The sequence below is a fragment of the Salvelinus alpinus genome, chromosome 13, assembly GCF_045679555.1.
Source record: "Salvelinus alpinus chromosome 13, SLU_Salpinus.1, whole genome shotgun sequence".
Lineage (NCBI taxonomy): Eukaryota > Metazoa > Chordata > Actinopteri > Salmoniformes > Salmonidae > Salvelinus > Salvelinus alpinus.
In genome coordinates, this window is record NC_092098.1 from 35,076,617 (window position 1) to 35,102,492 (window position 25,876).

A 25,876-nucleotide genomic window follows, 5' to 3' on the forward strand; every position below is an offset into this window, starting at 1 on the left:
CTCCTACATGTTGCAATAATGAGTCATGTCAGCTCTATTCATGGAATTTCTATCTGCAACATTCAGTAAGTCCTCAACTGCCCATCTCAGACGCCTCACTGGTTCCCTCTCTTCTTATGACCTCTGACCTCACCAGGACCTCCTCCAGACGTCCTCTCCGTCCATGACATCAGTCTCCAGCTCTGTCAACTCCTCGGGAATCATGGTGCCCACCGGGACCCTGCAACAGGGCAACATTGCCATGACTACCATCAACTCCCACATGGTGTCAGGTGAGAAGCCTTTCCACCTTCCACAAGCCAGTTGTGTGGGTACCTCACCTTCCCTAATATTATGCTTGTTATCATTTATTGGGATGAGTCCTGTCCTGGAAGCAGAACTGAGAGATTCAAAATGGTCTATTTTGTAAAATGTTATGAAAACTAAAATTTGCTTTTTGGTCATAGGCATTAGGATTAACAGTGTGGTTAATGTTAGAGTTAAGGCTAACGTTAGGTTTAAAGTCAGATGTTATGACTTTGTGGCTGTGCCAGCTAGTGACCACTCTCAGAGCTGCCTCAATAACAAGATTCATGACAAAAAACGCTAACCTGCTAATATTACATCTTTACGTTGTACTTTGTAACAACTGGCCCTTTTGCCTATACATTTTAGATACATAGGCAGGAACAGTTGCAGTTTATGTACAAATTGTACAGTGTTCTACCTTGCATGCACAAAATGGACTTACAGCAGAATTATCTAAAACAACAACAGGGTGAGAGAAGGTTTAGCCACAATACATGTTATGCACTAAGTATTTATCAATGCTTCTTTCAGCATCATCATGCTGGTAGGTTAGAGCATATCCTATGTAAAACAGAGTCTGTTGACATATAGTTAAGAATAAACATTTTGTGTTAATGAAGGTGTTCTATATCACTCAAGAGTGTGACTATGGGTTTCTTGTTATTATGTACGGCGGGATGTTACCCCTACCCTCCGGAAATCCCTTTCAACCTAGAATAATCAATCTCATTCCAGCTTTCTCTTTGATCACAACACTCAAATTAACTCAAATGTAACACCCATAATCAGAGATTCTAAATTAGTGGTAATTAGTAGCAAAACAACAGCTCCTTCCTCAAGGACCCCGAGGTGAAAGAATATACCTTTTGTTTCGTGCTTTATTCGCGTCGTCCGTGTTTACGTGTTGTTGTTGTTATTGTTGTGTTAGGGTGAGATAATATATCTCTCGAGTTGAAACTGCGCGAGGCCGACTGCTTTTCACAGAAGAAGAAGCCACTTGACTTTCATAATCGCAAATTATACCCTCAGGTGGAACCTTGTATCAGCCGGTTGCCATGGTGACATCGCAAGGGCAGGTGTTAACCCAGGGACTCTCCCAGGGGACCATCCAGATCCAGAATTCACAGGTGAGGCCACCAGCTGCTTTCCTAGCATATCCCTCCCTGCTGTCCCCGCAATCCAGTCGCCCCACAATCAGTGCTGTCCCCACAATCCCTGCTGTCCCCACAATCCATCTTGTCCCTGGAATCCCTGCTGTTCCCTTTATTCAAGATTCAAAACCATTCTTCTCACCAAAACGTATTGTTGTTATAGGTACACTTATTTCAATGCTTGTGAGAAACCAATTAAAATCATGTCAAATCAACTTTTTGCAGAGAATTTTTTTGAAATAATAGAAAGATAGTAACACGAGGAATAACTACACAATGAGTAACAGTAACTTGGCTATATACAGCACCGAGTACCAGTACCGAGTCGATGTACAGGGTTACGAGGTAATTGAGGTAGATATGTACATACAGTGAATTCGGATAGTATTCAGACCCCTTGACTTTTTCCACATTTTGTTACATTACATCCTTAATCTAAAATGGATTAAATTGTTTTTTACCCTCATCAATCTATACACAATACCCCATAATGACAAAGCAAAAACAGGTTTTTAGAAATGTTTGTACATTTATTACAAATAAAAAACTGAAATATCACATTTACATAAGTATCCATATCACATTTACATAAGTTGCTGCACAGCTATTTTCAGGTCTCTCCAGAGATGTTTGATCGGGTTCAAGTCCAGGCTCTGGCTGGGCCACTCAAGGATATTCAGACATGTCCCGAAGGCACTCCTGTGTTGTCTTGGCTGTGCTTAGGGTCATTGTCCTATTGGAAGGTGAACCATTTGTTGGTACCTTCCAACAAGACATCAACCCTAAGTACACAGCCAAGACAACAGAGGAGGGGCTTCGGGACAAGTCTGAATATCCTTGAGTGACCCAGCCAGAGCCCAGACTTGAACCCGATCAAACATCTCTGGAGAGACCTGAAAATAGCTGTGCAGCAACACCCCCCATCAAACCTGACAGAGCTTCAGCTGATCAGCAGAGAAGAATGGGAGAAACTCCCCAAATACAAGTCTGCCAAGCTTGTAGCGTCATACCCATGAAAACGTGAGTCTGTAATTGCTGCCAAAGGTGCTTCAACAAAGTACTGAGTCAAGGGTCTGAATACTTATGTAAATGCAATATTTAAGTTTTGTATTTTTAATACATTTGAGAAGAAAAATAAATCTGTTTTTCCTTTGTCATTATGGGGTATTGTGTGTAGTTTGATGAGGGGGAACAAAACAATTTAATCAATTTTAAAATAAGGCTGTAGGGTAACAAAATGTGGAAAAAGTCAAGGGGTTTGAATACTTTCCGAATGCACTGTATTTAGCAGGGTTATGGGTTCGGAGGTAGAAGCTGTTCAGGGTCCTGTTGGTTCCAGATTTGGTGCATCGATACCACTTGCCATGCGGTAGTAGAGAGAACAGTCTACGACGTGCGGATGGAGTCTTAAACATTTTTTGGGGCCTTCCTCTGACATTGCCTGGTATAGAAGTTCTGGATGGCAGGGAGCTCTGTCCCAGTGATGTACTGAGCCATACGTACTACCCACTGTAGCGCCTTGCAGTCGGATGCCAAGCAATTTCCATACCAAGCGGTGATGCAGCCTGTCAAGATGCTCTCAATGGTGCAGCTGTAGATCTTTTTGAGGATCTGTGGGCCCATGCCAAATCTTTTCAGCCTCCTGAGGGGGAAGAGGCATTGTCGTGCATTCTTCACCACTGTGTTGGTGTGTGCGTGGACCATGTTAATTCCTTAGTAATGTGGACACCGAAGAACTTGAAACTCTTGACCCAGTTAGAGGAACAGTAGTAAAATTAATTGATAACACTTTATTTGAGATATAGTCTTTATCATATCGTATCACTGTCATAAGAATAAATAATAAATATATCCTGCCTTAAGATAATGACTGACAAACTCCAAATACTCTCAATGTCATGCAGTATATTCATTTTTTCTTACCATTAGCTGTCACCAGAGGGCATGCCTGTCTGTTAGGAACATGTGACGACAGTACTAGCATGAAAAATGAGTATTAGAGTAATAGTATAATAGCTCACGTTTCATTGGTAAACCTAAGAAATTCGGCACACTGTGTTTGCGAAGTATCACTTGTTTTTTATGGTAACGTTTCATCCTTTAGCCTATGTGCTAAAATGTTCTCCTTGATGAAATGTGCACTTGTTTATTTTTATTTGAAGTCTAACACCTGCAAAGAAAGCTCTAGATGTCCGAGTGGGCGAGTGCATGTCCCTTTAAACCCATGCATTCCTCATGTTCTGAAGAACCTCACACAGGAGGTCCATATCTGAGTCAGACTGTCAGACCACCCCTATGCTCGGCTATGGAGTAGACGGTTTAGTGCAGTACTCTGCGGCTGTATCAGCCAGGCAGGAAATACTGTGTTTGACAGACAGCGGCGGCCTCTGTGAATACCCAAGACCCAGCCGAGGCAGCGCTCTACACGTGGGCTGGGAATAAAGTGCATCCCTGTAGCTACACCACCGGCAAACTCCCGGTTATGATACCCCGGCTTGGTGCCGCCAATTAATTCAACCCCGCTTTCCCGGAACACGCATTCCCTGGGCCGAGGGGGATGGGGGAGGGATTTCCATACCCCCGCTGCAGCTGTGATGAGGCTTGTTTTGTGTGTTTTATATATTTATATCAGAATCAGTTGGGAGCCATTTCTTTTTAATGACTTTACAATGCCAGTGTCTGCATGAAATTAATCACATGCATTTTTAGCTGAGTATATTTATGTATTTGTTTATTTATTTTTGCATTTTGTCCTGCCAATGTTTTCATGATGGGTTGTTAAATATGAATGAAGGATCTCCACTTTGATACTGTTTGCGCCAATGACACAGAAACTATTTGTTTTGTGTGGACCAGAGATGGACATTTTGAGATTTCATACATAGTGATCTCATGCCACTGTAGATGCCTTGGTGTATGTGCGTGTGCGTAGATGTGTTTTCTTGCACACACACACACACGCAAACGCACGCACGCACACACACACACACACAATGCTTCTATTTTCTATCAGTGGGGACATGCAAACAAAAGCCTCTAACACATTGCTGTTTAAACTAGGACACTGGAACAGTTAATTACCATTGAGTTCTCCCCACCCATCTATACTGTAAAACAGAAATCAGCGAATTATTGAAGAAGTGCTTTTTCACGATTTTCTCAACCACCCACTGAGTTGGCACAAAACTCTTATCAAAGCCAAAGTTTTCATTACAAGCGTTCTACTTGTACTCTCTTGTTTTCCCACCACACGTTGCCAGGTTTTTGAGGCAGATTTCTCATCTGAGCTCTCTTTTTTAGATCGGCCTCGCAGATTTCTCTGAGTCAAGGGTGTTGCGAATCGACATTCCTTCCTCGCCTTTTAATATAAGTATCATTACTCAAATTGGGTTGCTATGGCAACGGTGAAAAGGGCGGTTCTGCATTTGCCAAAGAGACGAGTAATTGGCACTCTCCTTTTGTTACCATGGCAATAATAACACCCCATCCCTTTCTCCATCCCTCTCTTCCATCGAAGGTAAACCTGGACTTGGCTTCACTCTTGGACAGTGATGACAAGAAGCACAAAAACAAGAGAGGGGTCCTGCCCAAGCACGCCACCAACATCATGCGCTCCTGGCTCTTCCAGCACCTCATGGTTAGCTAGCAACATTTCAGTGTTCATATCAATGTTAATGTGTTGGAGTTAATCAAAAGAGGGCCATCGCACTCTCAAAAAGTTTGTTTGGTGCATAAAACTGTTGTATCCAGATAAGCAAAACATTTGATGGAAAAGTAAAGTAAGCTTTATGCAACATATTTTTGAGTGCAGAACCTTCACATTTTTTTCTGATGTGCTGCTGAACTGGTAACAGGGCCAATATTCATCTGTAGTCCATGGGTTAAGCTATGGAGGAAGATATTGAGAAGAGTCGAGCTATGGAGGAAAAGCGGGGTGAAGGGTTTAGAGCTGATCATCTAGAAACAGCCCCTATAGCTTCTACACCAATAGGCACTAGGGATCTGAATGAATTGAGTAGGTATAAGCAAGATGGTAGTTCCACCCTGTCTGATAGGCTGAGGATTTTTTAAGGTGTAAAATAGGTAAACAGGTTAGACTGAGAAGTCAGCATGAAGATGGTAAGGGTTAGGGATGAGAGGTGCGAGTGGAGGGTTTGAACTATTAATTCACAACAATTCTAATTGAAATTGATTCAACTTTACTGATGGCACTCTAAATATCTTATATCTTTCCCTTTTGTAGCATCCCTACCCAACAGAGGACGAGAAAAGACAGATTGCAGGACAAACCAATCTCACCTTATTACAGGTCAACAACTGGTAAGATTGTAATACTACTACTGCCAATGCAATATGACATGAAAATCAACTGGCTAAAAGTATGGATGAAATTAATAGTGAATGATGATGAGTTCAAACTTCAGTCCTTTGCTCTACCACCTAATGGTGATTCACAACATATTGGCGCCATCTACTGGTCTAAAAATGCTCTCAGTATCATAGAGTACAAAACCCTTACAGAGAAAAAATTTCTGTCTCTATGTTTCTCTTACACTTGTCTCTGTCTTTTTATTTGTCTACTTTCCTTCCCTCTCCATCTCCCTCTCTGTCCCTCTCTTTTTTTCTCTCTCTCTCTCACAATCTCTAGGTTTATCAATGCTCGCAGGCGCATCCTCCAGCCCATGCTGGATGCCAGTAACCCAGACCCAGCTCCCAAGGCTAAGAAGATGAAGTCCCAACACCGTCCAACCCAGCGCTTCTGGCCAGACTCCATTGTGGCTGGAGTCTTGCAGACACATGGACCTCACTCTAATAACGCCGACAGTACGTCACTAAACCATTCGAACGTTCTGTCCATGTCTGTTTGTCTGTTTCAACACTCTAGACAAAAATTGGTTGAGTCAACATGGTTCTTTTGTAATTTCAACATAGTTTCCTCGTTATTTCAACCTACTTTATCAAGGGAATCATTTTGCATCAATGTGCATAGTTAATGTGCACATACACACTCAATAGTCATGGATCTTTAAAGCAATGGATCAGCAAAATACAGTGAATATTGGCATGGCTATATAGATTCCACCACATTATACCAGTCCATTATTTTTAAACCCATGAGGGGGATTGAATGAGTTCATCATTTAGATGAGAAGGGTAGAGAATCAAAGGCCGTTATAGTGTGTTAACCCTGCGTTGCTTGCTTCTCCTCCTTCTCATACAGACCCCCTAGGCTTTGACAGCCTCCAGCCCCTGTCCTCTGTCTCAGCCACACTGTCCATGCAGCAAGCCATGCTCGGGGGAACCGATGACTCCATGGATGGCACAGAGGAAGAGGAAGAGGAGGAAGAAGAGGAAGGGATGGAAGAGGAGGAGGAAGAGGAGGATGAGGAGGAGGAAGAGATCGAGGGAGGAAGGAGAGATCTGGGCATGGAACATAGAGAGGGACTCGAGTAATGAGAGATGTTAGAGGACTACCTTTTGACCTTTTGACACCTGGGTTGTGTTCATTACTCACCAAATGGAAGAACATTTTGACAGATTTCTCCAATAAGAAACAGTCATTTTCAATTTCTGTTGCCCTAATGCACACAACCCAGCCCATACACAAAATAAAATGCTGGGTTGTTTGGATGACCCAACCTCTGGGTTGCAGGCATTGGGTCACATAGTTTGGTTGTTTTCTTTGAAAAAAACAAGATTGGGTTGTTGATGCTGGGTTATTAAGATATGACCCAGCGGGTCAGATCAGAAGACTGGAGGCGTAGCCTTCATATAGTTATTAGTTATTTTTGGGCACCCGTGAGAGTAAATGTCATTCTGGTTCATCTGTTCTGTTATCACATGTTAAGGTTGAACACGGACAGTTTTGTAGCTTTAATGAGGCTTACAAAAGTGCATGAGTTCCTTGAGCTTATGCAAATTCCAATGGTAAGATAGTTACCACTTTGTTACAATATGTAAATAACATTTTAGAATATGTCATTTGCAAAAATAGTCAAGTAAAATAGACATGTACAATGTACAAACATAACATGATGAACAGGTAATAAAGTTACTCTCATAGGTGGCCAAAAATAACTATCTGAAAGCCACGCCCCTAATAAGCCCCACCTCCAGAAAAAAGACTCAGCTACTGGGTCAACCCAGCATGAAAGTGAATAAAATCCAAATTTATGGTAAAATTAACCCATGTTAGGGTAATCCCAACAACCAAACATGTTTGGTTATTCACGCAACCCAACTGGCTGGGTCAAAATAAATATGTTAAATATTTACCCAGTGCTGGGTTACCAAATAACCCAAATTGGGTTGTTTTTAACCCAGCATTATTTAGAGTGTACTCTCCCACTACAACCCACACCTTCATTCAAACTCACCCCTTGACCAGCCCCTAGATTCAGGCCATAGACACACCTCGAATGGGCTTTTTGTTTTTTCTACCATGGATGTCTGTCTAGAAACTACAGATCCGTCCCATCAGAACTCTTAAGACTGAAGAGCCTATATGAGGTTGAAGGTGTCCTAAAATGGACACCATACTATGTGGACTAGTGGGTCACCCCAATCCTCTTATGTTTTATTACAGACAAAATTGATGACAATGACAATGAAGAAAACTATGAGTTGCTGTATGTGAGTTGATTGTGAGCTGTACTGTAGGTCTATACCTGGCCATCACGTTGGGTTCCATGCTTTGGTATCATCGATGCCTTAGTCCGTTTAAATGACTCTTTGGTTCTCAGGTTGACTCCATTGACTCCATAAGCACGACGTGGTCATACTGTTTTCCACGCAAGTTTTCATGACATTGATGATGAGCGATTATTTGCTGCAACAAAATTGATGTTTTCAGGTATGATAAAAAAAGTCTGAGGCTGCGGATCCGTAGGTAACCGCCCCCTTCTCGCCCCTGCCCTGCCCTGTCCCGCCCCGCTGGATCCCCAGGAAAGATCTGTACCATGTTCTGCGCATGTTTTTCTTTACCTACAGTATAATTTACGCACACATTTTTGTGGTTATCCTCCCTTGATATGTCTTACTGTCAGTCATGAATGATAATCTTTCAAGTTCTACCGGTGAAATGTCCATGCAGCATCTGCATGCCAATCATTTGATCTCAATCAGTTTCATGGGAATATGCATTTAGATCTTCTTAGTTATGTACAGTGTTGTTTCGAATTATGTACAGTGAGTGAATTTTAGAACAGATGGAGTTAACAAACTGTAGCATATCTGTGTTTTGTTTCAAATAAAGCACATATTTTGCCTAGAGGCGCACGCTGTTCATTCGAGAAAAATGCAACCATTCTGTTATATACAATACTATCATTATGTGATCTTGCGGACATTGATTCAGCTTTGATTTAACTTTATTAAACGAGCACCGTTCACCAGAGTAGCCTGTTCTCTAGAAGTAAAGCAGACTGCAGAGACTGTGCGTAAATAGAGAATCATGCGCCTAAGTTGTGGGACCTTAAACCCCCAGGAAGAAAAATCCAGTAAAAGTCGGATCCGCAGCCACTCCTTAAAAAAAACATTTAATTATTTGCATCTATGAGCAAAAACGTTTCCAGTAACCTGACAGCACAAAGTATGTATATTAGATTTGTGACATTTGTGTTATGTTGTTGAAGGCTTGCATATTTATTATGTTCTTTCTTAGAGCTCTCAGAAGGCGGTTCAAGCGGAACCTTCTTTGTAGAAGGCACAAAGTTACTGTTGTGACGTTCTGGAGGTCTTGCAATTGCGTGAATCTGAGTTATCGAAGATACTGATGGCCAGTCAAGCTGACAAAATCTCTAGACTGTAAAAAATGTCACATTGAGAATTCACATGACAAACAAAACACTGCCCTGGTAAGTGTCTCAATGAGTTAAAGAAAAACACACCAACATGGAGAGAGGTGATGTCCTCAATTCATATTAACTGACAACCTTTGCAAGAAAAATGCAATTTGAAGCAGAAGCCTGGAGATTTAAAGAGAATAGTTAAATTCCTGCCATATCTTTTACGTGAAGGATTTGAAGAAACTGTGAAAACTAATTTCAGCTCTCTTTTTGTGCTAAATGAAATCCACAAAATGGAGTCACCTATTTCTGATGTGATGTCTTGAAAAGAAAAACCTGTTCTTGAATTTTCCTTGGTCTTTGTGAAGTATGTTCTTCATTATTCATTTTCTTGATTGCTTATTTTTTTAAATGGTTCTTCCAGCGCAAGTGACAATAGGGGATTTTTTTTATTTTCGTTTGTACACATTAATGTCATAATCTATTCTGTTTCAATAGACCATTTTTAATAATTAAAGATATAAAGCTACTCGTTTGAGTATCCTTTTGAGGCAGAAAAATGTGTACAGTTCCATTTGTATGCATATGACATTGATCGCACATCTTGAGCATACAGTGTACATATTAGGACAGGCTTAGTCTCAGCCTATTATAGAAACTGTATGAGTATGACACAGTGAATGTGTGAAGTTTTGTGTCATTATACATCATAACAGCATCTTGACAGTGTAATAGCCCCAGCCCTCCTCCCTGTCTCCAGATTAGGAAATACAATCCAAATAGCTGTGAATGATGATGTCATATTTCAGTACCCTTATCTGTTGTGGTGGTTGTTCTATCTACATCACTCAGAGGAAGCACACTCTGAAGGCACTAAAGATAACCCCACATGTTGTCATGAATGTGTGCCTGTTGCTCATTGATAAGTCTTGCTCTAGTGCTCCTGTCAGAAAAGTTCACCCCAGTCACACTACCTGTTGCAGGCTGACACTAACCCAACGCTGGGCCTCTGCTTTGCAAACAAGAAAGACCACAAGAGTTCCAAGTATTAGAGAATAACCACAGTTCTCCATGTTTTTAACTGAATCCTGCCATAAACGAACTACCCAAATTACAGATGACTCTCAGACCAAACGGCCTCAATGTAGAGAAACCTCTTACATTTTCTTTGTCTTATATCCCACTCACCGGTTGTTAATCAAGCCTATGATTTGGGTACCACACAGATGTCTTCCCAGCTTTTCATTTGTGTGATCCATATAAATACAGATTATCACTAAGTACCCCGGTTTAAATGAAGATATGGATTTCTCACCCTTCCTGTAGGGTCGTGATGGGTCCATTTGCTGTCATCTAGTGGACATTTTGCTCAATTGCCCTCTAGCTATGTTTGGACTGTTGTTCATGTTTTGCTGTGGTCTGGAGTACTGTGGAATATATTGCTTTCTTGTTCTGGACACTTCTCCCAGTCATGGTTAGGGTTGGAACTGCCTCGCTGGGTGTTCTGATGCTTCTAGCTTGGAGTTGTATGCCCATGATAACATAGCTACAGTATTTCACCTTTTCATGTGTATATTATTGCTTACTAGGTGTGTCCAATTTGGTAACCACTCCCTCTTCTAATTAGGGCTAATTGGAAAAGCCTTTCAAAAGAGGACATTGTATTCTCCTTTTTCTGTACTCCCTGACGAAGGCCATGCAGCCGAAACGCGTCGGTTTTTAAACAACTTTGTTTCTATTGAACATGCCATACTAATAAAGGCATTTTAATTAATTATATGAAGAGTGCCTTGGTCCTCCTTTCTTTTTGATGACCTATTTACACCTTTTAGCAAAGAGCACCTTCTATCTACCAAAATATACTATAGTGTACCTTAGTAGCGCTTCCCTTCCTCCTCTTTCTACAGATTATCACTTCACATTTGCTGAATATGATACAACTAAGATCTTCTGTAGATCGCCATTATACATTGATTTCAGATATTCTGCAGTTTATCACTGGTATGGACACACACACATGCACACACACACAAACTTGGACGCACGTACAGTACCAGTCAAAAGTTTGGACACAGCATTATTCTACAATGTAGAAAATAGTAAAAATAAAGAAAAACCCTTGAATGAGTAGGTGTGTCAAATTTTTTGACTGGTACTGCATCCATATACACCCCCCCCCCCTAATGGCTTCTAGCAAAGTAACTGTTTTGATTCTGCAGAGGTTGTTGATTCTGCTCTTCACAAGTCTTCACTGTCAGTCCTAGCTATCGAAACACAAGTTCCACAGTATAACATAGGGGTGTATACATTAGTGTAACACGGGTGTTACAGTCAGAAAGGAGCATAAGGTTACCAGTCCCATCAGCAGTACTGAAATAGCTGTAGCAGACAGAGCCTAAATGTAACTGCCATCCTCCATACTATGCGCTAGAAGCACCATCTCTGGAGCCAACCTGAGGTAGAAATAGGAAGGGAAATGAAAGAGGCAGGAAAAGCCACTGGTGCTGGGGCCTTGTTTGAAGTGGTCTGCTACCATGGCAGTCAAGAGCATGGTTGGGACATCAGTGGATAGCAAGGGCAGTGTCTCATAGGTACACACATGCACACGTAAGTCCAAACACACACACACACACACACACACACACACACACACACACACACACACACACACACACACACACACACACACACACACACACACACACACACACACACACACACACACACACACACACACACACACACACACACACACACACACACACACCCCCGCTCCCTACTGCCATCTGGGCTCCAGCACACAGCAACAGTGGTCCCTTGTAATTAGACCCATAGACCCAGGAGCCAGGCCCAGTCCAGCCCAGTCCCAGCCTCTCATTTAGCAGGGCCCTCATGGACTATTTAAGGGCCTCGCCAACACAGCTCTGGTCTTCAGAGGTCCGTTTGGTTCAGTTGTCTCACTGCATTTAATTTCTGGATTTCCATCCTCCAGTCACTGGAAAGAGCAGGCAGATTGAAGGTAACGTGGAGGCTTTTTTATTATCATGATTTAAAGGCTGTTGACATTTAGGGAGCTAAAGGTGTGTAGAATAAGTGGTATTTATTTCAATGGTTTAAATGACTGATGTATGTTTGGTATTTACCTTATGGTGGTACAGTATTGTCAACTGAAGAGAAATATCTGATACCATTTGTCTCTTCTCATCCTTAGCCATAGTTTTGCATACAGTTATGATTCCGTCACACAAAGAATACCAGTTTTAATTCTCAAATTGGACATCAAAACTATACATGGGCAATCTGAAATATGTATGAATAATTAAAGAATACAAAGTACTGAATACAAAGTACATTCTAATACGCTACAGGGTAGGACATCTATTTTCCCTAGCTAACCCAAAAACTCTTGGTTGTTAGTTGGGATTAGATCGTGCCCAGGCTAAAAACTCTTCATGCTCTATAGAGCTTAGTGCTATCAAGTCTCAGTGGACTCAGGTTGGAGTAAATCCAACATTTTTCTGTCCCTTTCTAGGCCCCAAGATGTCCATCGCTAATGCAGCTGCCCAGGCCATGCTGTCAGATGCCCTGCTACGCGACGGCGCTGGCGGCAACCGCATCGGTCACCTGGAGCTGGAGCTGCCACTTGACAAGGTCATCAAGTTTGTGTCCGTGGGGCTGCCCTTACTGCTGGTGTCCATGGCCTTCGCTCGCGAAATCTCCATCGGTCAGTCAGTCTGTCTCTCTCCCTCCCCTTGTTTTGCTGCACATTTGGCCCATTATGAGATATTCATTTTCTTTCCTCTCTTTTTGCCTATCGTTTCCTTTTCTGTGTTATTTTTTCTTTTCTCACGCCTCTTTTGTCCCATGTATCATTGTGTCATCTGCCTCATTATCTTTTCCTTTGCCTCATGTTTCTCTCTCTAGTCTCTTCTCTCTAGTCTTTTCCCTTCACTGTGTGGGAGTGAGAACCTGTGTTTAGGCTATTCGATTAACTATTCAAAAAGTTCATTCTAACGCCTCTCATGAATTGCAGCAGTATCCTATTATTTTCAATGAAGTCTTTACATGTATTCATAGCATTTACATTTGTTTCCTGATTTGAGTTGACATGTACTGGACCCCAACCTTGGTCAACTGCAGCAACAACACTAACACACAACAATGTGTGTGGTAGCGGCAGCCATAACAGGCTACGTACAGACAAGCTTATTTCCTCGTTTCATTGACATTGAGCTAACGATCGTCTTCCTACGGAGCTGGCCTATAATCAGCCGCCACAGATGCTTAAAGGAAGGGGGATGATTGAGAGCAGCGTTCGCCGATGCCGCATTGCTCGGTAATTACAGGCAACCTGCTGTTTTTGCAGCTCTCTATCGAAGTCAAATGATAGGATATGTTAATTAACTGGAAGATGTTGCAAAACGGAAAACAGTCTAGGAACAGTTGATGGATCTTGGCCCTTCTTATCTGGTTTGTTTTCTGCTTTATCTTTCGTTCATTGTCTGGTTGGTGTCTGTGTTGTGTGTGTTGTGTGCACCTACGGCTGCAGACAAGATTTCTGCCACAGCTACACATAGCTGGGTGAGAAGGAGCCCTTGTTGTACAATGTGTAACAAGCAAGATAGGGATGGCAATAGGGGTTCTTTGTCAAACTGTCTGTGGTAGAAGGAACATGCTTTGTTGCTGTCAGTGTTCCCTTGTAACCTGACGGTCTTGTTAAATAGTCCATTTCAGATACAGTATGTCCCCAGCTATCTCAATTTACTAAAAGACACGCACACACACACACACACACACAGTTTCACATCTACATCGTGTTACATGTAAGCTGTCCATGAACAGTAATGACATACTAACATACTAACAGTATGGGCGCAGCATAAGCCTTCTGCATGTCCTGTCAGTAAATTTATGGTTGCATGAGCTTCTTTTAGGAGACTCTCATGGATGTGGAGATGTGGAGGCTGTCTATAAAAATAGGCGTCCTGCGTTTAACTCAGGGTTTCCTCTGAAGCGCAAGGGGCACGCCCGTCGCCCTACCCTGCCCTCCTAGCACTGCTGTAGGGGAGATAGACTGAAGGGAAGGGTGTGGACCCCTGGCTCTGTGGTTCAACCATCTGTATGGTGGAGCGGGCTGGGCTCGGTCCTGAAAAACCCCTACACATTAGGAGAGTAATACCACCCTATTTTAAAACCCAGTTTTCCATTTAGAAACATATGATTTAGATTTTTTTACATTTCTGCTTCTGGAAAAGGGACACGTACACATTAAGGAATCTCTCTCTTTCTCTCTCTCTCGTGTGTTTATGCCTATGCATGCAAGTATGTTATGTGTGTGCACATGCATGCATCTTTATGTCATCGTAATACCTTTACAAAATAGTTAATGTTTTTCCTCTAGGCCCACAGATCAGCTGTTTCCCCCCCAATAACTTTACAGCCAAGCAGGCAGCCTACGTGGACACGTACTGCTGGGACTCCCTGATGCACCATGAGTTTGACACAGATGGAAACTTTGAGGAGCGATCCCTCTGGGTGCACAAGGTAAAGCTCTGTTATGTTATGATGGAACGAGAGACATTTGCACACACCTTAAAGTGGAGCTGACAGTGTTTTAACTACTTTGCAGATATGAATATGCAGATATGCTCATAGGGCGGCGCACAATTGGCCCAGCGTCGTCCGGGTTTGCCCGGGGTAGGCCGTCATTGTAAATAAGAATTTGTTCTTAACTGACTTGCCTAGTTAAATAAAGGTTAAATAAAATAAATAAAAAATAATAAAATGAAACAAACGATCATAAGGTCAGTCATAAATATCAAATTCCCAGTGTATGTTACTAAACCAACTTTATAAGAGGTTCTCAACATTTCATGACGTAGAGTAAGGCATTGTTGGCAGAATAGATGTATACAGTTCAATGCATTATCAATATAATTCACCAATACATTTCTTGGTAGTCCAACAAATATTGCTATCAGGTTGTAAATCACAGCTGGCCTGGTACATTGTTTGCTGCCTCCAGCCATTCGGGATTCAGTTTCAATGAGTCAATATTTAGGACAAAAACAGACGAATGTAACTAAGGCTGGGAATGTCAATACAATCAACCTAGCAAAGGGCAATGTCAGTCATAATGTGGCTAATAGGCTAGCTTGTCTATTTATAAAGCTATTTATTTAGTGAGTCAAAAACACAGAGCTAACGGTTCTGGGATGATATTATTAGGTGAGTGGGTGAGCGGTGTCATTTGGTTTGCTAGCAAGAAATGTGAATCACTTTGTTACCTAGCTATGCTGAGCTTAATTGACTGTTAACATATCTCTGAGTTGTCAATCAAATGTACTTGGCATCGATCAAATGGGTGAGGAGGCAGGCAAGTTCCCATTCAGTTAAGACGTGGGTTAGGACAAGCATGCATTGGCAGGCAAGCTGCAGAAGGACAAACCGGCTACTATTCCCCATAATTTATCAGTGCAATTTTGATGGCCAATTACAAGCTGAAAATGTTTGAGAGGGTTTATCTACTGTTCCCTTGTTAGATTTGTGCTCATCTCGTACTAGCGAACATTAGTTGTTTATCTTTTTGTTGTTGTGCATAGGCAACTGAGGGAGAGAGAGCATACCTGTTCATGGTTGTTTGATCAATAGCGCTGTAAAGTTCACAAATGTAAGAGGACTCCTGTGGTATTTACATATAGTAGAAATACATTCAGGTGTATTTTGTGGCTTTTTGCAAATGCTTTCTAATGATCTAAAGTCGCGCTGTTGCTACTACCTGTAAACACACAGTCCAGTTCAAAGTGAATGATGGCAAGCCCGTTTGACAAATGCTTATTTGCATATTGGCCTACTCTAGCTCTGATTGTCTATGGCGCACCGGTCTGTTTAGAATCCATTCCTGGACAAGACTGACATGTTTTATTAGGTTTTATTTACTGCAGTGTCTATTAATTGTCCAAACGCATGGACGCTTTCCCAATCTATATTGCTATAGGAATATCACAAATGCCTTAGTATACATCATTCCCAAACATTCTATGAAAGTATGAAAATGACCATATCTAAGTGGTATCATATTCTTCCTGGGGGTGTATATGAACAGATGTTTATAAGATGTCATGTTGCTAAAATGCTGTCAGTTCCACTGTGGCACAGGAAGGTAATGCAACTTATGTAAATGGTTGCTCTTTGTCAGGTGATGAAGACCATGGAAACATTGTTTCTGTCTTTGCCATGACAACAGTGTAATGTAAGTGGATCAGTGGAGGCTCCACAGAGGAGGAAGGGGAGGACCATCCTCCTCAGTGAATTTCATAAAAATAAAGTTGTAACACGTTTAAAAAGTTATCCTTTTTAGATAAAACGATACAAAATATATTCACGTCACCAAATAACTGATTAAAACACACTGTTCTGCAATAAAGATCTACAGTAGACTCAACAGCACTCTGTAGGGTAGCACCATGGTGTAGCCAGAGGACAGCTAGCTTCCGTCCTCCTCTGGGTACTTTGACTTCAATACAAAACCTAGGAGGCTCATCCCTTTTCCATAGACTTACACAGTAATTACAACTTCTGGAGGACGTCCTCCAACCTATCAGCTCTTGCAGCCTAAACTGACATGTTGTCCACCCAATCAAAGGATCAGAGAATGACTTTAGTACTGAAAGCATAAGCTACAGCTAGCTAGCAATGCAGTGCATAACATGTGGTGAGTAGTTGACTCAAAGAGAGAGAAAGACAATAGTTGAACAGTTTTTAAATGAATTTCTTCCAAAATGAAGGAGAAGCAATATATAGACAAAGAGATTGCAATTTTTAATCACTTTAAGTTTCACTTACTTAGCTAACAAATGCAGCTACCTAATTCTTTTTCAATCTTCAAAATAGAAATGCTACCATTTTTTAAAAATTAAAACTTGTTACAAATGATGGAGTCACGCATGATTCACCTGTAACGATCGTCTGATGAAGAAGGAGTGGACCAAAGCGCAGCGTGGTAAGTGTCCATGATTTATTAATAAAACTGAACTCTAAATAACAAAACAACAAAGAGAACGAACAAAACCAAAACAGTTCTGTCAGGTGCAGAAGCAGAAACAGAAAACAGAAAACAACTACCCACAAAGCATCGGTGGGGAAAAGCTACCTAAGTATGATTCTCAATCAGAGACAACGATAGACAGCTGCCTCTGATTGAGAACCACACCCGGCCAAAACCAAAGAAATAGAAAACATAGAAAATGAACATAGAACATAGGCTTTACGGCGAAAGCAAACCATGCGATTATCTGAGGACAGCGGCCAGCACACAAATGCATAACAAATCATTTTCAACCAGGGAGTTGCGACACGAAAGTCAGAAATAGTAAATATAAATATAATATATGCCTTACCTTTGAAGATCTTCTTTTGTTGGCACTATAAAAGGTCCCAGTTACATTACAAATTGTCCTTTTGTTAGATCAAGTCCTTCTTTGTATCCATAAAAACTCAGTTTAGCTGGCGCGCTTCAGTCAAAAATCCACTCGGTTTCCCTCCTTCAAAATGCATGCAAAATGAATCCCAAACGTTACCAATAAACTTATCCAAACAAGTCAATCAACGTTTATTATCAAACCTTAGGTACCCTGATAAGCAAATAAAGGATAACATTTAAGACGGAGAATCGTTATTGTCTTTAACAGAGAAAAATACCAAAGAACGAAAAATACCAAAAATACCATTCACGCGCTTGGAAACACTACAGCCAAAATGGGAGCCACCTAGAAAAACTACAATTTCTAGCTAATTTTTCCAAAAACCAGCCTGAAACTCTTTCTAAAGACTGTTGACATCTAGTGGAAGCCGTAGGAACTGCGATTGGGCACGATTTCGCCCTATTATAAAAGTGCCAACCATTGAAATCAGTGGTAGGATGAAAATTATTTTTTGGGGGATGGTTTGTCCTTGGGGTTTCGCCTGCCATTTCAGTTCTGTTTTACTCACAGACATTATTGTAACAGTTGTCGAAACTTTAGAGTGGTGTCTATCCAAATCTACTAATTATATGCATATCCTAGCTTCTGGGCCTGAGTAGCAGGCAGTTTACTTTGGGCACGCTTTTCATCCGGACGTCAAAATACCGCCCCCTATCCCAAAGAAGTTAAGATAGAAACCCATGAGGTTGCTGGCCCTTGCTACATATTCGTCGCCAAACCCACTGGCTCCAGGTCATCTATAAGTCTTTGCTAGGTAATGTTCTGTCTTAGCTCACTGGTCACGATAACAACACCCACCCATAGCACGTGCTCCAGCAGGTATATCTCACTGGTCATCCCCAAAGCCAACACCTACTTTGGCCACCTTTCCTTCCAGTTCTCTGCTGCCAATGACTGGAACGAATTGCAAAAATCGCTGAAGTTGGAGACTCATATCTCCCTCACCAACTTTAAGCATCAGCTATCTGAGCAGCTTACCGATTGCTGCAGCTGTGCACAGCCCATCTGTAAATAGCCCATCCAACTACCTACCTCATCCCCATTTTGTTTTTATTTACTTTTTTTGCTCTTTTGCACACCAGTATTTCTACTTGCACATCATCATCTGCACATCTATCACTCCAGTGTTAATTTGCTAAATTGTAATTACTTCGCTACTATTGGCCTATTTATTGCCTTACCTCCTTACTCCATTTGCACACACTGTATATAGATTTTACTATTGTGTTATTGACTGTACTTTTGTTTATCCCATGTGTAACTCTGTGTTGTTTTTTGTCGCACTGCTTTGCTTTTACTTGGCCAGGTCGCAGTTGTAAATGAGAACGTGTTCTCAACTGGCCTACCTGGTTAAATAAAGGTGAAATAGGAAAAAAAATATATATATATCTTATTAAAAGGGACGTTTAAAGATTTCTCCAGACATAACATTATTAAACAAAAATCAAATCAAACTTTATTTGTCACATGCGCCGAATACAACAAGTGTAGACCTTACCGTGAAATGCTTACTTACAGGCCCTTAACCAACAGTGCAGTTCAAGAATATTTACCAAATAAACTGAAGTTTAAAATAATAAAAAGTAACACAATAAAAACACTGTGACAAGACCTGAGGTTTCTGTTACTGAGGGGATTAGCAATTCATTTCAAAGCTCAGATGTGTCATTTTAGATGGGTTCTATATGTCACGCCCTGACTTTAGTTATATTTGTTTTCTTTATTTTTTGGTTAGGTCAGGGTGTGACAAGGGTGGTTTGTTTAGTTTTTGTATTGTCTAGGGGTTTGTGTCTTGTCTAGGGTTTTTGTTTATCTATGGGGATTTTGTATGGTCTAGGGGTAATTAGGTTTATGGTGGCCTGAGTTGGTTCCCAATCAGAGACAGCTGTTTCTCGTTGTCTCTGATTGGGGAGCCTATTTAGGTTGCCATTGTCCATGTTGGTTTTGGGGGTAGTTGTTTTCTGTTTTGTGTTGCTGCACCTTACAGGACTGTTTCGGTTTCGTTCATTCTCTTTGTTATTTTTGTTTAGTGTTCTGTTTTAATAAAATTATAACATGAACACTTACCACGCTGCGCTTTGGTCCGACTACTCTTCATCCAACGATGAAAATCGTTACACTATAAATATGTAATAAGTAGTTCTATAAATACTGGGCTGTCTAAGTAAGACATGAATCTCATGCTCATGGGTATAATGATGGAGTTAAACGTGTGCTGTGCCCATTTGTGTATTTTGATGTATTTGGTGGACAGTCTGTTCAGATGAGGGTAAGGAGCTGTGTCACAAGCTTGTGCGGAGTGTCTGTGTTTGTCTGTCTGTGTGTTTCTTAGTTGTACAGTACACATTTATGGAGTTTTAGGTGTTCAACATGGAAAGTTAGGCAATATTGTGAGTAGATATGGAGAGAGATATGGAGCGCTGGATTTGTATCATTTGTTTGTACAGTAATCGTCATTACTTTCGAATGAAAAGTGCCTCTTACTTCCTTAATGTTGCAATGAGGAGCATCCATTAAAGTCATTAATCTTTCTGATTAAAAATGTAAAATGTAGACTGTAAATCACTCTCTTTATCTACACCTCTCCTTCACTTCTTTTCTCTTATACTTTCACTCTTTCTCTCACACTTTTTTCTGTTCTCTTCTCTTTCTCTCTACCTCTTCGTCCCCTCCCTTCCTCTTCATTTATTTCTCACCTTCCCTCCTTTCTTTCCTCTCTCCCTCCCTCCCTCTCAGATGTTCCCGTACTCTCTGTTGGCTATGGCCATGATGATGTACCTGCCTGCCCTCATCTGGCGTTTCCTGGTCATGCCGTCGTTGGGCTCCGACCTGCTCTTCATCATTGACGAGCTGGACAAATCGTACAACCGCTCCGTGCGATTGGCTCAGAGCATCCTGGAGATGCGCCAGAACACCCAGAACCCCTTCACCTTCCAGGCCGAGCTTGAGAGGTGAGAGTGGATGTGGCAAAGATTGTGGCAGAGATAGATCCAGACAGATTGGTTGAGGCAGGAATTTTGGACTGGGGAAGAGGGGAAGTAAGCAGGCTTAAAATGTATGTCTATTTTTATTCATTTGCACACAGGAAAATTTAAAACAATATGATGACGTTTAAATGCAAATTAAGAGACCATGTTCAGGAGAGGTAAAAAAAAACCTGACAATTGCTTCAAAGCAAATACATTGTCCTTAAACGTAAATAATTTTTTTAAATAAACGATCTTCCGTATATCCAATTACAATGATCTTAACATAATTTTGAATGTATACTACAACTTAATCTATCCAGTCATGTCATATTGCAATATAGTACTTAAATAAGCAACCTCAATAACATTTTAATTCTTCAAAAGCGTTTTGTGAGAATGGCAACACAGTCGTGCCAGTTCCTCTCCACTCTTTCATCACCTTCAAACCCTCAATATTTATGATATCGATCAACTTCAAGTCTGTTTATTTGTATTCCAGTTCAAAATAAATCTAATCCCTGTTTCTTTTCAAACTCATTTCAAATTGAAATTTCAAACTCCGGTTCATCATTATTCTACAAGATCTCCACACCACTTTTTTTCGTAGAAGATTTGATACATTTTCCATTACTTAAAAGGCATATAAAGATTCCCAGACCATGAGAAACAAGATTCTCTGGTCTGATGAAACCAAGGTTGAACTTTTTGGCCTGAATGCCAAGTGTCACATCTGGAGGAAAACTGGCACCATCCCTATGGTCTGAATACTTCGGAAAGTATTCAGACCCCTTGACTTCTTCTACATTTTGTTACGTTACAGCCTTATTCTAAAATCGATGAAATTGTTTTTTTTCTTCTCTCATGAACCTACAAACAGTACCCCACAATGACAAACAAAAACAGGTTTTTAGACATTTTTGCAAATGTATTAACAATTAAAAACAGAAATACTGTATTTACATAAGTATTCAGACTTTGCTATGAGACTTGAAATTGAGCTCCGGTGCATCCTGTTTCCATTGATCATCCTTGAGATGTTTCTACAATTTGATTGGAGTCCACATGTGGTAAATTCTATTGATTGGACATGATTTGGAAAGGTACACACCTGTCTATATAAGGTCCCACAGTTGACAGTGCATGTCAGAGCAAAAGACAAGCTATGAGTTCGAAGGAATTGTCCGTAGAGCACAGGATTGTGTCGAGGCACAGATCTGTAGAAGGGTACCAAAACATTTCTGCAGCATTGAAGGTCCCCAAGAACACAGTGGCCTCCATCATTCTCAATTGGAAGAAATTTGGAACCACCAAACTTCCTATAACTGGCCGCCCGGCCAAACTGAGCAATCGGGGTACAAGGGTCTCGGTCAGGGAGGTGACCAAGAACCCGATGGTCACTCTGACAGAGCTCTAGAGTTCCTCTGTGGAGATGGGAGAACCTTCCAGAAGGACAACCATCTCTGCAGCACTCCACCAATCAGGCCTTTATGGTAGAGTGACCAGACAGAAGCCACTCCTCAGTAAAAGGCACATGACAGCCTGCTTGGAGTTTGCCAAAAGGCATATAAAGATTCCCAGACCATGAGAAACAAGATTCTCTGGTCTGATGAAACCAAGGTTGAACTTTTTGGCCTGAATGCCAAGTGTCACATCTGGAGGAAAACTGGCACCATCCCTATGGTGAAGCATGGTGGTGGCAACATCATGCTGTGGGGATGTTTTTCAGCGGCAGGGACTGGGAGACTTGTCAGGATCGAGGCAAAGATGAACAGAGCAAAGTACAGGACCTTAAACTGGGGTGAAGGTTCACCTTCCAACAGGACAACGACCCTAAGCACACAGCCAAGACAACACAGGAGTGGCTTCGGGACAAGTCTGTGAATGTTCTTGAGTGGCCCAGCCAGAGCCCGGACTTGAACCCGATCAAACATCTCTGGAGCGACCTGAAAATAGCTGTGCAGCAACGCTCCCCATCCAACCTGACAGAGCTTGAGAGGATCTGCAGAGAAGAATGGGAGAAACTCCCCAAATACAGGTGTGTCAAGCCTGTACCGTCATACCCAAGAAGATTCAAGGCTGTAATCGCTGCCGAAGGTGCTTCAACAAAGTACTGAGTAAGGGTCTGAATACTTATGTAAATGTGATATTTCATTTTTTTCCATTTTTAAAATTAGCAAACATTTCTAAAAACCTGTGTCATTATGGGGTAATGTGTGTAGATGGAGGGAAAAAACTATTTAATACATTTTAGAATAAGGCTGTAACGTAATAAAATGTCTAAAAAGTCAATGTGTCTGAATACTTTCCGAAGGCACTATTTACATACTGTAGGTCTGTTTTGTACTGTCTCCCAGACTACCTCAAGCACTGCAACAGCTTCAACTCCTTCAAATGCAAAATTAAAAAATATCTACTGGACATTTCATTCAATGACTCATCCAAATAATCTGATGCCTATATGTCACTCATGCTGATTATGCATTTTACTTGAATATCTTTTCTTTTTTTCTTCTTTTTTTTATACCTCTGATCCATCATGTTTTTTTTCTTTGTGTGAATCTCCACCTATTTGAATCTGCTGTGTGGTGCTAGGAAAAAAAACTAAAGGTCCAGTCAGGGGGGATCCCAGGCCCGAGTTTGGGAAACCCTGCCTTATACAATGATTTTTGAGTGGCAAACATGTTCCTGTTGTTTGTAATTGCCATGGCTGGGGCCATTAAGAAATATATCTTTGAGTTTCTATAAAAACAAAAGTAAGCTAATTACAGCTAAAAGTATCTGAAATGGAAACTGAAAACAAGACCCTATTTAGGCAGTTATGTGGTTGAGTATTTAAATCTTGAATACTATGATAAATGGTTTAGATACTCACACAACCTCCATTACCAAACATCAGAGCCAATAACATGAAAGTGTGTTTGAGCCAACTGTCCTCTAACCCCATCTCTTCCATGGTCTCTTTTCAGGGCCAAGCGGAAGCGTTACTTCGAGTATCCCCTGTTGGAGAGGTACATGCAGAGCAAGCACGGCTCCTACTTCCTGGTCAGCATGCTCTTTCTGCGCGGCTTCCTCTTGCTCACCTTCATGTCTGCCGCCTGCCTCTACCTCGTCTACTTCCACCTATCCGCCTTTCTCCAGGATGAGTTTAGCTGCTTTGTCCGCACCGGCTTGCTGCGCGACCAAAACTGGGTCCCAGAACTGGTCCAGTGCAAAATGACCGGCCAACTGGTCTTCCAGGTTATTAGCGTGGCTAACGGTGCTATCTACGTCCTTCTGGTACCTATTGTGCTGTTCAGCTTGGTCCGCCTCTTCTGTTGGGATACGACTCTATTGTCGGTCTACGAGGTTCTACCCGCATTGGGACTTAACAGCGGTCGCAAGCTGGGCTGCCCGCTCAACGACCTCAACGTTCTTCTGCTGTTTTTGCGAGCTAATGTGGCGCATCTGCAGTCTTATGGCAGGCTGAGGGCCGTATGCTCGCTGGCATCCCCGCAGATCGGGAAGGGGAATGGCGTGAAGGGCGCGGGGATGCTGACGGCAGAGGAGATCGAGGAGAGGGCCGAGGCAGCACAGGAGCTGGAGGAGGAAGTGGAGGAGCTGCAGGAGGAAGGGAAGCTCAACCTGGTGGATATCATGACCATTTTAGGAGCGGCCCGGGGAAACGCGTTCAACTGCACCGATACCAGGCCTCTGGTGGAGGAGAATATGAGTCTGGGTACTGTAACTCTTATCTACACTCTCAAACGTATTCTGCTCGTGGGATTGTTCACCTATATTGTTTGGGATGTTCAGAAAATTATAAAATGATGGAGCTCTCTCTGTGAGACTGCAGATGATGTTCAAATTAAATAACGGATGGTGGTGTAAGCAGTTTTCATTGAATAGCCACTCTACTCTTACTGAATATTGGATGAGGAGGCAATAGTAGTAATGGACTTCACTTGAGATAGCAGTTTTGATTCAAACTTTTCCATCTACACTGTGATACAAAAATGCTTTCCACAAATATTAACTGTCCACAAATGGTTTTCTTATACATGTACTACTATACCAGTAGGCCTAATATAAATAAGTATTACATGTTAGAGAGTTTTTCCTCAGGACTGGAAAGCCTATAATTCTAAAAGAGGCTTTTATTAGGAACTACAGCAAGAGAGCAGATACAATTAGTGGTCATTCCCACTCCTAACTCCCCTCTCTGTCTCCTTACAGAGCCAAACCACCAGGGGTACCATGAGTTGAAGGAGACTGCATCATGTAATCGTTACTAAACCACGAATTGACTGAACCATCAATGTGACACCAATTGAGGGGTGGGGGGGGGGGTCAAAAAGACAACCTGGGAGGGAAGCGAGGGAAGGGGTTCTGTATCCAGAGAAGTTGTTCCAAAAAGCCTCCATTAGAATTAAAAGCTTGGTGGTTAACTTGAGTGTTGTTTCTTTATGTATGACTGAGCTTCTGGGTCGTTGTGACTCAACTTAATTTCAACCTCAGATTTCCTACTTTTCTTTATGGTTATGCTATTTACTGTACTTGATTTTGTGATTTGTCAGCAAGGAAAGTTGTATGTGTTAAATGTCAACCAGTAACATTTTGTTTGTTCTATGTCAACAGATATCAATGTAATGAATACAATTATTTTTCTGACTTGTGTTGAATGGCTCAAGTGCAGCATTTCCCTCACCACTTGTGAATCACATTGTAAATGAATTGCCTCGGAAAATATGTGATTATTTAATTGAATAAAATACATTTTAAAACTGCTCACTCTCTAAAAAATGCTTATTTTATGTAAACATTCTGCGCTGAAACATTTGCTGCAATTTGAGCACCTTTTGTAATTAAAATAAGAAACATTTATGTATCTTGTCTTCACTGATGTTTTGAGCGCTTACACTTTTAAACTCTAAACTGGATTATTCTTCTCTTACGCACCCCACATCTGATATTTACTAGAAAGATAAACACAGACTCTTATTCTCCTCTTTACTAAATTGTAATACAATTATATTAAATTCATATTCTTATCCTACACCCAGTCCTGACTGAAAGGGCCACCAAAATTGCACCTTCAACATTCACTCATTTATAGTTAGTGGGTTACGAAATTACCCAGGGTTGGGTTGGGAAAACCAGGGTTGGGAAAACAGGGTTGATAATGTAGGGGTTGAAGAAAGTTTCACATATTTGCTGCCCAA

General features: G+C 41.4%; 1 protein-coding gene across 1 annotated transcript in view; it reads left to right on the forward strand.

Annotated features, from left to right (window-relative positions):
• Nucleotides 1-24,983, forward strand: part of LOC139536729 (homeobox protein PKNOX2-like) — a 132,364-nt gene extending 107,381 nt beyond the window's left edge. Inside the window, exons 7-17 of the mRNA XM_071337328.1 lie at nucleotides 137-272; nucleotides 1,318-1,415; nucleotides 4,957-5,076; nucleotides 5,683-5,759; nucleotides 6,088-6,263; nucleotides 6,661-6,889; nucleotides 9,651-9,655; nucleotides 12,759-12,950; nucleotides 14,628-14,770; nucleotides 20,446-20,660; nucleotides 23,645-24,983. Of these exons, the coding sequence (XP_071193429.1) occupies nucleotides 137-272; nucleotides 1,318-1,415; nucleotides 4,957-5,076; nucleotides 5,683-5,759; nucleotides 6,088-6,263; nucleotides 6,661-6,889; nucleotides 9,651-9,655; nucleotides 12,759-12,950; nucleotides 14,628-14,770; nucleotides 20,446-20,660; nucleotides 23,645-24,485 (2,232 nt within the window). The 3' untranslated portion in view covers nucleotides 24,486-24,983. The remainder of the gene's footprint in view (nucleotides 1-136; nucleotides 273-1,317; nucleotides 1,416-4,956; nucleotides 5,077-5,682; nucleotides 5,760-6,087; nucleotides 6,264-6,660; nucleotides 6,890-9,650; nucleotides 9,656-12,758; nucleotides 12,951-14,627; nucleotides 14,771-20,445; nucleotides 20,661-23,644) is intronic.
• Nucleotides 24,984-25,876: the final 893 nt, after the last annotated feature.